This window comes from Oreochromis niloticus, linkage group LG22, assembly GCF_001858045.2.
Source record: "Oreochromis niloticus isolate F11D_XX linkage group LG22, O_niloticus_UMD_NMBU, whole genome shotgun sequence".
NCBI classification, from domain to species: Eukaryota; Metazoa; Chordata; class Actinopteri; order Cichliformes; family Cichlidae; genus Oreochromis; species Oreochromis niloticus.
Window position 1 is genome coordinate 8706270 of NC_031985.2, and position 14511 is coordinate 8720780.

The 14511-nt window shown below is 38.1% G+C and overlaps 2 protein-coding genes across 6 annotated transcripts in view; both read right to left on the reverse strand.

Moving 5' to 3' along the window:
• Positions 1 to 1437, reverse strand: part of LOC112841703 (major histocompatibility complex class I-related gene protein) — a 103871-nt gene extending 102434 nt beyond the window's left edge. The window contains exon 1 of the mRNA XM_025902453.1: positions 1310 to 1437. Coding sequence (XP_025758238.1) covers positions 1310 to 1379 — 70 coding nt within the window. The 5' untranslated portion in view covers positions 1380 to 1437. The remainder of the gene's footprint in view (positions 1 to 1309) is intronic.
• Positions 1 to 9766, reverse strand: part of LOC102078978 (class I histocompatibility antigen, F10 alpha chain) — a 97491-nt gene extending 87725 nt beyond the window's left edge. The window contains exons 1-10 of one of the 5 annotated variants that reach the window (XM_019350682.2): positions 9591 to 9766; positions 7203 to 7463; positions 5527 to 5805; positions 4770 to 5072; positions 4154 to 4294; positions 3878 to 3895; positions 3643 to 3687; positions 2879 to 2930; positions 2271 to 2300; positions 656 to 2111 (exon numbers count right to left, since the gene is read on the reverse strand). In XM_019350682.2, coding sequence (XP_019206227.1) covers positions 2285 to 2300; positions 2879 to 2930; positions 3643 to 3687; positions 3878 to 3895; positions 4154 to 4294; positions 4770 to 5072; positions 5527 to 5805; positions 7203 to 7463; positions 9591 to 9657 — 1182 coding nt within the window. In that variant the 5' untranslated portion in view covers positions 9658 to 9766 and the 3' untranslated portion in view covers positions 656 to 2111; positions 2271 to 2284. Of the gene's footprint in view, positions 1 to 655; positions 2112 to 2270; positions 2306 to 2878; positions 2931 to 3642; positions 3688 to 3877; positions 3896 to 4153; positions 4295 to 4769; positions 5073 to 5526; positions 5806 to 7202; positions 7464 to 9590 lie in introns of those variants that run through there. The other 4 variants (XM_019350683.2, XM_025902435.1, XM_019350686.2 and 1 more) reach the window with 4 other exon arrangements.
• Between the last annotated feature and the right edge of the window lie 4745 nt (positions 9767 to 14511).

A 14511-nucleotide genomic window follows, 5' to 3' on the forward strand; every position in this document is an offset into this window, starting at 1 on the left:
TAGTCATTGTCAATTGTTGATTTGTCCTGTTCTCATTGTATGATGAATTATGATGGCTGTTTGGTAGCTGTTTGCATACTATGCATACTCTCTCTCTCTTCATGGGGGGTGGGGGGGTGCAGAGGGAGTGTTCACCGGGGGTGCCAAAAAGGCTAGGACCGCCACTGTCTGCATCACTGATTTGTGTCATGTGATTACGTCTGCATCTTCTTTCTGCCACAGAAACAAGTCCTAATGAGGTTATTAGTGACAAACAGCCTCTGTGTGAACGACTGTAACATCATGACATCAACAACACTGGACATAAAACCTGTTTTCATTTTATCCTGTGCTGTCATCAATAGACAAACTAGGAAAATCTTACAGAAAATAATACTAAAATACACCATTATTACTACTATTCATATAGTTATTTTTAGGGGAACGCTAAACTGGCCTTTGAGTTGACCCCGGCAGGATACTGGCGTTTGATCTCACTTCATGTTGTAAAATGTAAAGGCAGCACCTTTAACAGTAGAGATGCATCCATCTTTACATACTCAGTATTTCAATATTTTTGGTGTCAGATTGGAACATGACTCACTTTTCACAAAGTTTCTGTTCATTCATGTTGTTGTACACTCCTGTCCATCTGAATACTCGACATTATGCACAATCACAATGTTAAACATTTATTCAGATGTACAAGTGTAGAGACAGTGCAGTAGTCTAACAAAACAAAGACTCATTTCCCTGATTCCATAAATGAAAACACAGCTGACCTGAAACATCCAACATAAATAACATTTACAATAAACACCACATTAGGTACACACACACACACACACACACACACAGAGACACACACACACACACACATTATAACTTTGATAGCAGCATTAACCGTCTAACACAACAAACAGTAATAAAATATGCACATACATGTCTCTGTAGTATTTACGTAATACAGTTACCATTAAAGTCATGACTGTTCATCACTGTCACATGTACCAGGGTTTGAACAAAACATAGATGTGGCAATAATGGAGTACAGCTTTTCTTTGCAATACCTCATTTATGGCTTTAATCAGCGTATTCATATTTTTATTAAAGATACAACAAATTATTTATGACAACTTTTATAAATCTTAAACTCAATATTTCAAGACATCTCATGTTGATGCTCATTAAAAAAACAGTGATTGTAAAGTGAGTGTAAATGAACTGATCTGCAGTTAATTCAAAGCAGAGCAAATCAGAGAACTATTATTTTCAACTTATTGACCTTAAATCACGATGCCTACAAAGGTGTAGTGGTTAGCATACTGACCTAGTAAGCAAAAGGTTGTTGGTTTAATTCCGGGTGAAAATCCCCTTTGAGGTTGTGTCAGGAAAGACATCCAGAGTTAAACTAAAATCAAACAGAACTGCTGTAGCAAAAAAAATGGCCAAAAGCAGCATTAAAACTGAATAATGGTAAAACACACTCAGACCCAACACTGAGGAAAATAAACACATAATTCCTACAGATGTAGTTTTTCTTCTTCAGGATCATCTTTACTTACTCATCATTGTATAAAAAAGACCAACAGTATAAAATTATACTTAAAAAATTAAAACTGTTCTTTTTATTATTTTTCAGTGTTTTTATTTATGTAGTTTTATTTGTATCTGTTTATGTTATTGTTATGTTATTATTATTATTATTATTATTATTATTATCATTGTGGTTTTTGTTATTAATGAATTAATTATTCAATTTTTTAAAATTCTGTTCTTAATGTTAAGTATTTTGGTCAGCACTTCCTGTTTTAATGATATGATTTGATATACCTTTATTAGTCCCACAAGGGGAAATTTCATAATTTCATGCACTTTATAAATAAAGTTAGTTTGGCTAAAAAGTAACTTTTCTCACAGAAAATAGTAATTCTCTTTTTATTTCTATGACATAAAAGTAAAAAATTGGTTCCTTTGTGTTGTTTGAGGTCTTTTGTGTATGTTTCAGTCACAAGTTGTGTCCTGGCTGGAATAAAAAAAGTCCACTTCCATTACAGTAGAAATGTTTTCTCAGGAGTTCAATGATGCAGAATCCTCATGAAGTGAAGTTAGTCCAGTGTTCAAACTGTCTCCTGTTCAGAGAAAGATTCAGCTTTCATTAACGAGGAACGAATGAAAAATTCTTCATGCATCAGCAAATGCAATCAGTGTGAAAATTGAAGGATTTCTTAAATGCATCCAGTACAACACAAAGATGTGGTACATGTGATGTGTTCAGAGACATCGCTTACCTTTGTTCCAGATTTCACTCTTTGTCAAAATTACTCTAAAGAAAAAAGCAACAACATTCAGGTCAAAAACTCAACATGATGGAAGAGCTGTCACACACACACTGGGCCATGACCATCTCCACACAAACATTCCTCGTCCATCATGTCACTAGTGATACAGTTTAACTAGTTACTTATTCCTCTGTAAAAAATCTGTTAGATGGCCTCGTTATTCATCATATATGAGGTTTTAGTGGAAGCCACTGTTTCTTCCCAAGATAAGAAACAGCAACTGGAGAGATGTGCACTGTCATAAAAATGTCTAGTTTGTTATATCTAGATCTCTGCCAGTGGTTGCATGTTCAGCATGTATGTTGCTCCCTCTGAGGATGTTGTTTCATTTAGATAAGAGCATTTAAAATCCAAAAACAATCGACTGTAGGAGAAGAAACGTGTGATATGATGGTGATGGCAGGTTTATACCTGAAATCTACAGCTGGTGAGTCAGACCAGCTGAACATTGCAGAAATGTTTTAAAAATTCAAAATGCATCAAAGTATAAAGATCCATGAGTAAAAACATGCAGGACCACACAGAGATTAAGACTGTGTGTCACAGAGAACCTGTACTTACTTGTCATCAGCTCAGTTTTGATGGTTATGTCTGAAGAAGGTTTTGAATCTGAGGACGAAAAATACAGAATAATTAAAAATATGAAGCTAAAAGAAACAAATCATATGATCTGTTGATGTTGATGATAGTGTTAAATACAAACAGCATGAACACAAACACAGACAGGAGGGGAAAGTTTTCTCAGTTGCAGGAGGGTTTATGGTTCTGTTTCTGTCACTTGAATAGCTTAACTTTGAAAAATATGTGAGCACTGTTTCATTGTGTAGGTCAGAACTATCTTGGAAAATCTGCAGTGCTGACAGTGCTTATAAAATGTATTTATGTGAGCACAACAGAAATCTCAGTTAGTGAACATGGAGGAGCTGCTGAGGTAAAAAGTTTATTGGGGCAACATCCAGGCCATGGAAGAAGAAGAAGAATGAAGATGTGTGGTGGTGAAAAATGACCAAGACAGCAGATTAAAGATTATAGATTAAAGCAACAGGATGTGCATTGATTCACAGAGCTGGTTTGTTACTGTAGAATATTACTGAACATAGTGGGGCCGTCTATGTTTCCAAGGTACTTGTTTTTTAGTACTGATGCTTTAATTACTTTGTTCTGTTTAGTGCTGTGTAACTATGAACAGCAACTATTTTAACGGACTATATGAACACACGTTCTACTTTGATGTTTACAAATATTAAAAAATAAAGCCACTACATTACAATTTTTATGAGGACACAAACAAATCCTCCAATCCAAGTACACACAGACACACCTGAAGGGCTCCTTTCAGGATCATTTTCAGGTGACGTCTTCATGTCTAGAAAAAAAGAAAAAAAGAAAAATCAAGATATCAAAACCAGCTGAGCTGCTCTGTAGTGATGCTGTCATTCATTTCCAACACACTGCTTTGTTTCCATGTATTTAATTTTAGTCTCTAATTCACATTTAGTGAAACACATTTTTATGTGAACAGAAATCTGCTCAAAAGGCCTAAATGGAAAATTTACAAGGTTCAGAAGAATTAGCTGTAAATAAAAAAAGAAGCAAATGTCAGACATCACAGCTGTAAATACAAAAACACTGATCTCTACACCACTAACTCAAACTGCTTTACAAAGCTCTCTATGTTACTTTACCTTTTACTTTATTTACCATTGGTTCCTTCTATTACTATGATAATACTGTTATAGTATCATCACTCTGACCTGAAGCTTGTTTTAATTTGCAACCTGGTAAAACACTAAAAACACTAAGATCATATTTGGACACTTTGGTTCACTCACCAGTTTTCTTTTTGTAAATAATGAATCCGATTAGTGCAACAACAGCAAGAACAAGAGCAGCAGTGACAATGGGTACGCTGATGGGGACGGCAGTGGGGCTGGAGCTGGGGCCGATTGTGATGTTGGGCACTTCTGTCGAGGCTAAAAACAAACAAACGAAAAAACAAAGAAGAAGAACAGTAAATGACTGATTTATTTATTTTAAATATTGTTTTGTAAAAAAGAAATACACTAAAATATTTTGTTCAATGATTGACAAAAAATGTTGAATAAAAATAAAGAGAAAACTGTCATTTTTATCCTTAACGTCTTTAACTTCTTTGACTTATACTAATACTAAACTAATATTATAAAAAAGTCCAAACATTTAAAGTGTCAGTGCTACAACTGCAAACCATGATTGATTAGTTAGTAATAAATAAAAATGATTTGTGTTTGTGGGTTTTTTCCTGTTTTAGACTGTTTATATATGATGTGTCATACAGGAGGTCCATTGTGGGCTATAAAATGAGTAAAATTACATTTTGAAAATAAAGTCAATGTTTTATGACATCCATCAGCTCAAACACAAAACAATACAAACAACACATCTTCATCATTTCTGATTATTTCTTACCTTCATTTGTCCTGATGGCTGTTTTATCCAGTGTGGTGGTGACGTTTTCATTTATACCAGAGAACTGAAACACACAGTCGTACCTCCTCCAGTCTTCAGCTGGAACAGATCTCAGATCCAGGTTAACACTCATCTGGAAGGTCCCATCATTGTTGGTGAGGATCTCTCCTATCTCCACACCCTCATGAATCTCCTCTCCATCTTTCTTCCACATCATCTCAGCTCTGTCAGGGTAGAAACCTGTAGCATGGCAGGTGACTGGAGAGGACGGAGTCTTCTGGAGGAGAGACACTGAGGGAAGAACTAAGGAGAGAAGAGAAAGATAGATGCTATATTACTATTATGTACATACTAATGTAATTCCTGTGGGATGTAATGTAATTTCAATGCCTTAGTTAAGCCTTTTAAAAAGCCTATTAGCATGTGTATGTATGATAAAGAAATGGAGGCTGGGAGAGACTGGTTATAAATGTCAGCGTGTAGATGGTGGATAAATTGGTCCAGAGAAAATTGGGGCAAAAGGAAAATATGATTAAAAAAAACAATTGTAATTAATATGTAGGAGTGACAGTGAAATCAGGAGAAAGGCAGAAAGAGGCAAATGTCAATGTGTGAATGGAAATGAGAGAAAGAGAAAATTTAACTGTGATGTTTTTATGATGGGGCGGGGGTGTCAATGCTTTTATGTTTTAATGGTCAGAAAAAGGAACATATTAAGATTGTTCTGGCCAAAAAACAGCATGTTATATGATTTCACCTGTTTTCATCAGAGAGCTCCTCCCATAGTTCACATACTTCTTCAGCCACTCAGGACAAATCTGGGTGAGGTAGTTCTTTGCCTGTCTGGTGTAAAATCTGTTACTGTCCCACTTGTATTTGGTGATGACAGCCTGTTGTACAGGAGCAACCCACGTCTCTGTCTTCAGGTCAAAGCCTATAAAGTCCTCTCCGTCATAACCAAACTGCTCATATCCGTTCACTTCACCAGTTTCATCATCCCATTCACAGCTGTACATCTGCTGGAAAATGTGAACACCTGACAGAAAAAAAACCTTTACATTAGGAACAATTGTAGAACACAGCATAGATTAAGAATTGACAACATCTTTACAAGAAAACACTGATCCACGGTAATTTATTAAGAGAGGATATTAACATCTGTTGTTTTTGGCTCAATGGAAGCCACAGATAATCATCACTGAACAGTGTGAGCATCTTAGGGAGATAAACACTGGGGAAACATTTCTACATACTCTCTTAATCAAAGAAAAACAGCCTCCATAAAGACCAACACATGTTATGGCCCTGTGCCTCGGAGCGACTGAGGGACCCTTTTCTCTTCAAGCAAATCCAAGAGTGTCAGTACTCACTGACTGGCTAGCTGGAGACTTGTGCCAGCCCTCCTGTATGCAGATTGCAGTGTGTCAACCCTCAAAGACAATTGGCTGCCTGGGATCCTGTGATGCTCCAAGAAGCAATGAGTGGTTGATTATACTCACCTGTGGCTGCAAAAGGCTGGAAATCGTTCACTTAGTGGCTGCTGCTTAGGACTAAACATGCAGTTTGTCCTTCGTGCCACCCTCTTTGAACTTTGTTTGTTAACCTTTGTACATGGTTCACTTAGCTTGATTAGAGTTTTGTGATGCTAGCTTGCCTTAGTTAACCCTTAGCTTTTACTTTCATCTGTGTTACTGCATTACATGTGATAACTGGTTGCCCAGCAGTCTGTTGAACAGCCCTGTCGGTCTTTTGTTTGAAGTTTGCAATAAAACCTTTTATTTTACCCTGTTTCTCGTGTGAGAGCTCATGTATGTTACTCCCCTCCTGTACCCTAGCAGAGGGGGTCGTAACAACACAGTTGTGCACTGCTGTAGGTGGAGCTATTTCCTCTGAGCTACAGGAACAGACAAACACACTAAGATGGAGTCCTGAGCAGCAAACTCAGATCCTGATCCTGGGTATTAAGTGTCCATCCTCTGAAACTCTGCAACCAGTTATCCTTCTAACAAAATCCTCTAACTGTGAGAAACTGCACACCAAAACTGTCTTTTCTAGAGAATATTTTCTTATTAATCAATTATTGAGAAATTGTATCAAAAACAATCACCAAGGTTTCAGAGACAAAAAAAATCCTAAACATAAACAGAAAACTTCAAATATCGCAAATTTATCTTAATTATTTTGATCAACTAACCAGGTAACTGACAAATTATATCAGTTCATACAAACATGATCCTTAAAGCTGGTTGAATTAAATTAAAGCTTCCCAGACTGTAGTTCTACATTCATTATGAATTATTATGTTAATAATTGTAATCTGTAATCTGAATGAAACATTTTCATTTGTATACAAACCTGTTTACTACTGAAAACAAAACACACTGAAAACATTAAGAGCAAGTGTATCATTAAAAAAATGAAACATGAACAAACCTCCCGTTTGGTTGAAGCGCTGCTTTGCAATCTCAATGTTGGCTTTGAACGTCTGCTGGGAACCCCTGGAGATATCAGTGTTCCTCTCCCAGAACTGTGGGTCTACTGCATCGTTCACCCAGTCCTGTTTGGGCACCTCTCTCTCCGTGTTGCTGTCATAATAATTAATCTGAACATCATCAACCATCCCAACAGTCACAAACTCTGGGAAGTTTGGAACTTGAGAGGACGCAGTGTAGAAATACTTCAGAGAGTGGGTCACTGTAAGAAACAGTTAATGTTGTGAGATCTCAGGAACACAGATTTATAAATCACACTATTTTTTTAAATGACACAATAAGAAAAACTAAAGCACATTAAAGACATCCTGTAATAATCCTGCTGTCCCTTCAATAAACGAAAAATAGATTTATGAATAGATATTCAGTCTTTGTTGTAATTTTGTGTTTTGTAACAGATTCCAGTTTCAACCTGATTTTCACAAAACAATTTAAAGTTTTAAAACTGGTGTTTATCCTTCAGTTTAGTTTAATTCAGTTTTCATGATTAATGGTTTGAACTCAGGGCAGCATGGTGGTATGGTGGTTAGCACTGTTACTGCACAGCAAGAAAGTCCTGAGTTCCATTCCCCATCAGGTCGGGGTCTTTCTGTGTGGAGTTTACATGTTCTCCCCGTGTTTGTGTGGGTTCTCCCTGGATACTCGGGCTTCCTCCCATCGTCCAAAGACATGCACTTAGTGGGGCTAGATTAATTTTAATTAATCCACATTGCCCATAGGTGTGAATGTGTTGTGTCTGTCTCTGTGTGTTAGCCCTGCGACCTAGCGACCTGTCCAGGGTGTACCCCACCTCTTGCCCTATGACAGCTGGGATAGGCTCCAGCGTCCCCTGCAACCCTGAAAAGGATAAGCAGAAGCAAATGGGTGGATGATTTGAACTCATTAATAATAATAATAATAATAATGGATTGCATTTATATAGCACTTTTCGGGGCCCCTGAAAGCGCTTTACAATTCCACTATTCATTCACTCTAACATTCACACACTGGTGGAGGCAAGCTACAGTTGTAGTCACAGCTGCCCTGCGGCAGACTGACAGAAGCGAGGCTGCCATATCGCGCCATCGGCCCCTCTGGCCATCACCAGTTATAAATTTAATTTGACTATATTTTCATTTTCACTGTTAAAGAAAGTACACATTACTTTTAATCTGTTTTGCTTTTGTTAGCCGCTGAATTAACCATAAACTCGATTAAGTTTCTTCTTTCTTCTGAATAAAGCAGCATGACTTCTAAAGTGAGTTGTTCTCTTTTCTATTTCAATTTTTTATATTACAAATTATAGGAACTGATTTAATTCTTTTGATGTGACTGTCCAGACTTTGTTTTTTTGTTGTTGTTTTTTCAGAATTTCAGTGTTGGGTTTTCTAAATATCAATATCGATGCTTTTTCTTTGTTTATTTTATTTCTCATAGATTTTGTTAAAGCTTAAAATTGTTACAGAAAGCTTTACTTCCAATATCCTTGATTGATAATATTATCAATAAAAAGCTAATGTTAAGTAACTGATATTTGGAGAATATTATCTTAAGCATTTTGGATTTTATCTTTTATTCATTAATTAAATTTGCAGATGAGTACATGGATTTATCTGTTAGTGTTAGTGACCAAGGCACATAGTGAGTTTAAAACTTCTCATTAGCGCGCACTGGTTGAGGTTGAGTGTCTTTAAATTGCAAAACTTTTCTGGCATTTCTCACCTCCAGCTTATTGATCATTCAGCAGTGATACCAACATTAGCTCATGATGGTATGTAAAGTGTATTGGCACTTTACATACATAAACTGTATTAAATTATAAAGAAATAATTATTTAATTTGTATCTCAATTTAGTTCACTTGAATTCGATTCAATTTTATTTATACACCTCACAACAAAAGTCATCTCATTGCGCTGTTAATGAAGCAATGACATGACAGTGAACTTCATATCCGGGTGTAACTCGCGCATGTTTGTCAAACAGAAAGTATTCACAATAAATTCCATCTAATGACATGTGACTCTTTATATACAGCTTATGCTAAACAAATAATTAAACATCTAAGTTTTCTACAGATACTTTGTGTCAAATGAACTTTAGTGAACTTTAATGATGAGCTGTTGTGTGAAAATGTTTTAATCCCTTGTGAAAATTAAAATCGTACTCAGTTTTTAAAATAACAGTTTTGATTATTGTCACCAGATTAGCATCAGGCCTCCTCCCTGATGTTTTATTTGTTAGAGTGCTTGGAGAGACAGCAGAGTAACAATGTTTAAAAATGCATCATGGACGATTTAAAGACGGGACTCGTCAAACAGTTTTCGACAGAAATCGTCAGTCACACTGACCTGCCGCTGCTCCCTGTATCCCCAGGATAAGAAAGAAGATGATGACCTTCATTGTGACCATAAACATGCAAATCTTTAACAGACTTTATGTTTTAGTCGTCCAGAAAAAGCTAAAGCTAAAGTAGGAGAAAAGGAGGAGAACTAGGAGCTAAAAGCTAAAATAGGAGAAAAGGAGGAGAACTAGGAGGTACGTCACCACTGGGCTCCATCTGAGCCAATAAGAATTTACTCTGAGAGTAAACGTCACTTAAATCTGGGGTAAACGCACCCTTTAGGGTTATCAACGAAACTGAAAGTAAAATATCTTCATATGAACCATGAATGATGAAGGGAAGGGTTAAAGTTAGGTTCATCTGATCTTTATTATTTTTTATGTTATGACAGGTGTAGTTATGCTGGGTATACAATGTATAATTTATTTATGTATTTTTAATCTGGGGTTAGTTGTTTGGTACAGATTGCCTCTGGGGTCTGCGAGGTCACAGCGTCTTAAAGGCACAAAAAAAAATTTAAAATTTGTTTTCATTCATTCATTCATTTTATTTTTGTTTCACACATGGTACAGCAGTAATTCATTTCCCATACACAACCTTCCTTTCAATTAATGTAACACTGTTTCCATGCATGAAAAGGAGCAGGAAGAAGAATAAATTCTTATTGACACCTGCCCCCTATTTGTGCAACTGATGAGGAATACATATCAAATATGATTTCGCCGAGCTTCACTGAATCGTGGTGGTTTGGGCTCCCTCCGGTGGATAAAACCTCGTTAAGTTTCTCAGTGGATTGATTGGTATTAATTTTAAATCAATATGTGTGGCGAGGGGCGCCTGTAAGGGGGAAAATGATGAAAACATTCTATTAGTACTTTAAAAAAAAAAGAAAAGAAACCATAAAAAATGCTTCACAAAGTACTTATAAACGTGTTTGTTTCCTAGCATTAGTTTTGTTTTGTTTCTGGAAACAAAGAATAATTCCAGTCAGCCACTGGCCCGCCTACCCCCCTCATCATTTCATGGTTTGGTTTGGAACAGCTGTGTGAAGGACCAAAAAGCTCTCCAGAGAGTGATCCGTACAGCAGAACGCTGCTGCAGGATTGCTCTCCCCCCGCTTCAGGACAGCTACACCAGGAGATGCCGGACTAGAGCAGCGCAAATACTGAAGGACCCGTCCCATCCTGGCAACAAACTGTTCCAACTTCTACAATCTGGTAGACGGTTCCGCATCATCCGGGCAAGTCAGAGAGACTCAAGAGGAGCTTCTATCCTCAAGCCAACACTTAATTCCTTTAACTTTAAATATGTTTATATTGTCCATTCTGTAAAATAGTGTTAAGGTCCAAATATTGAGGAGGAATCCAAAATAACCACAGATCCGGGCGTGTGCAATTTAGACGGCATTTTAATGAACACATGTGTGAGTTCAAACGCTGTGCAAATCTCAGCGTCGAACTGAACTTACAATCGTCAGAACAAAGACTTTATAGGGTTGGCAGTCTTCCTGTTACCAGGCAGACTTAAACAAAGCATACGTCACTCCAAAACCACAATGACTTTTAACATAGTTTAAAACAGAACATCATCTTCGCGTCGAAGCCAGGTGCTTCCTGTCTCCATCCTGCCCAGGCTTATCTTCTGGAACATCAGGTCCACGTTCTGCACAAAATGTCACTCATGCACAACTTTGCAGTCGCAAGCAAGACATAATTCAACTCTTACCTACTCGAAGGACTCTATCTAATATGTGTGTGCGTGCACGTGCGGGGGCGCGTGCATGCTGTGTACTGCGTACGTGTCATGACCTCTCTCACTATTTGTGTCTGTATGTGTATGTCTCGTCTGTCTGTGCGTAGATGCTCTCTGCACCTTAGTTGACCTCAACTTAAGCAACCAGGCTAAGGCCATCCTGTGTGTACTGATCTTGACTTATATGTAAAATGTATAAAACAACTGTTTCAATCTAACACAACTACTTAAGGCTTAATCCGCAATAAATGCATAATAAACCACCCTGCTCTTAACTTGCACTCACTCTGCTTTCGGTTTCACTTCTGCAAAAGCATGCCTTGCAGACGTGTTTCCTGTCAGCCTGCAACTCCGTCTCTCACCCACTGAAGACTATGTTTAAGAATATAAAAACATTCCAAAGCCTTTAAAATTATAGATTCAACTCAACCATTTAAAGTGGTTCTTCTTGGACCTGTAATAAAGACTAATATGATACCGATATATTTGAACATCTGAATGCATCTAAATGCAACATCACTATTAACATGAAATGGTAATGATGATTATAAAAATAGCAGCAAATAATAGCAGTAAAATATTTCTATTCTTCACAATCGTCAGATGTCTATTCATATTAATGTACAGAATTCACCTGCTTGCTGCTTCTACTGCACATTCACCCAATGTATATACTACATATATATATATATATATATATATATATATATATATATATATATATATATATATATATATATGGTAAGGAGCTCCTTACCATGCATGGAGGGTTTCACCCCAAGTCCAGCACCCTGAGGCTGTATGCTAAGCGGAAGGAAGGGGGCCGGGGACTGGTGAGTGTCAGCACCACAGTCCAGGATGAGACAAGAAACATCCACGAATACATCACGAAGATGGCCCCATCTGACAGCGTGCTCAGTGAATACCTCAGGCAGCAGAAACCTAAGAAAGAGGAGGAAGGCGAGGAACCATCATGGAAGGACAGGCACCTGCATGGTATGTACCACCGGCAGATAGAGGAGGTGGCTGATACCCAGAAATCCTACCAGTGGCTGGACAAAGCTGGACTGAAAGACAGCACAGAGGCACTAATCATGGCAGCACAAGAACAAGCTCTGAGTACAAGATCAATAGAGGCTGGGGTCTATCACACCAGGCAAGACCCCAGGTGCAGGCTGTGTAAAGATGCCCCAGAGACAATCCAGCACATAACAGCAGGGTGCAAGATGCTAGCAGGCAAGGCATACATGGAACGCCATAACCAAGTGGCCGGCATAGTGTACAGGAACATCTGTGCCGAGTATAACCTGGAAGTCCCGAGGTCAAAATGGGAGATGCCCCCAAGGGTGATGGAGAATGACCGAGCTAAGATCCTGTGGGACTTCCAGATGCAGACGGACAAAATGGTGGTGGCTAACCAACCAGACATAGTGGTGGTAGACAAACAGAAGAAGACGGCTGTAGTGATCGATGTAGCGGTTCCGAATGACAGCAATATCAGGAAGAAGGAACACGAGAAGCTGGAGAAATACCAAGGGCTCAGAGAAGAGCTCGAGAGGATGTGGAGGGTGAAGGTAACGGTGGTCCCCGTGGTAATCGGAGCACTAGGTGCAGTGACTCCCAAGCTAGGCGAGTGGCTCCAGCAGATCCCGGGAACAACATCGGAGATCTCTGTCCAGAAGAGCGCAGTCCTGGGAACAGCTAAGATAGTGCGCAGGACCCTCAAGCTCCCAGGCCTCTGGTAGAGGACCCGAGCTTGAAGGATAAACCGCCCGCAGGGGCGAGATGGGTGTTTTTATACATAGATACATATATATATATATATATATATATATATATATATATATTTATAATGTTATTCCTCTACCCCCCCCCCTTTTTACATTTCACTGTGTGTTATACTTGTATAACTATGCATGTGACAAATAAAGAACCTTCAACCTGAACCTATTGGGGTGAACAGGAACAAGATTTGTCCCGTATTTTAGCTAGAATGAAAAAAAGACAAAAAGCTGGAGTTATTCTGCATCTTTATGCTGCGCCGTTGCCTCTTCTTCTCTCTTTCTTTCCCCCTCCCTCTCCTGTTGCTATTTCAATCATAAAACTGATCAATGATAGGCTGATTGGCTTTTCTCTCTTGTTTGTTTATCACACACTTTGCACCAGAAAGAGGAAATCAGCGGATGTCGCGCTAAACAACAGCAGCACTTTTAAGTCTGATAAGCTGTTGTTAGAATTTATCTATTAATTTCTAGTATCAGCTGATGTTTGCTGGAGCCACAGCTGTAAAAGCTGCTGGTCATGATGTCGGTTTGGATATCTGGTGAGAGGGAAACATGCAGATGAAACCAGGAGATGTCCTTACTGGATCATCAGAGCTGAACAGGTGATGGAGAAACAGGTTTACCTTTTAGGTGACATGGATGAGTTGAAGGGAAGTTATGAACTGTTTCTGAGAGACAAATAACACCAGGATCCTTTTCTAAGTAGCTGACAGCTGGGTGATTGTCTTTTAGCAACAACCCTGATTTTTCCTGATACACAATTTCATTGCGTTTCATGTGCTGTAATCAACTTCCTCCAGAAGTACATCAATTTGATAGACTACACTAAACTTTATTTTATTATGCAATTGAATCTGGTAAAACTTATTTACGCGTTTACTTTCTTCATACTGTACTTGTCCCAGTAGTAATTTTCCACCCTGTTAGAATGTGCTTTAATGCCTTAAAAAATACACTTCCATAAAAGCCATTTACAGGAATTGGCAACATTTAGCTGGCTAAATGTTGATCAGCTAAAGAGCTGCAGCTTGATTAGCTGAAAAAATTTCACCCACCCTGTTAGGTTCAAGGTGGAAATTCTAAAGAGAGAGCAATAATTATTAGTGTTATCATTAATTAGTAACAAAGAGAGGGAAAGTAGTCAGAACTGAGGCGAGTGAGCTACCAGAAGGCAACATTGCAGACAAGTACCTGGGGATTCCTACGGTGGCCCTGAAGTGCAAACCACAAAAACAAATCACAAAATGCACAACAAATTGAAAAGCGCAACAACAAATTGAAAAGCGCAAAAACAAATTGAAAAGCGCAAAAACAAATTCACTAAACGCAAAAACAAATTGAAAAGCGCAAAAACAAATTCACTAAACGCAAAAACAAATTGAAAAGCGCAAA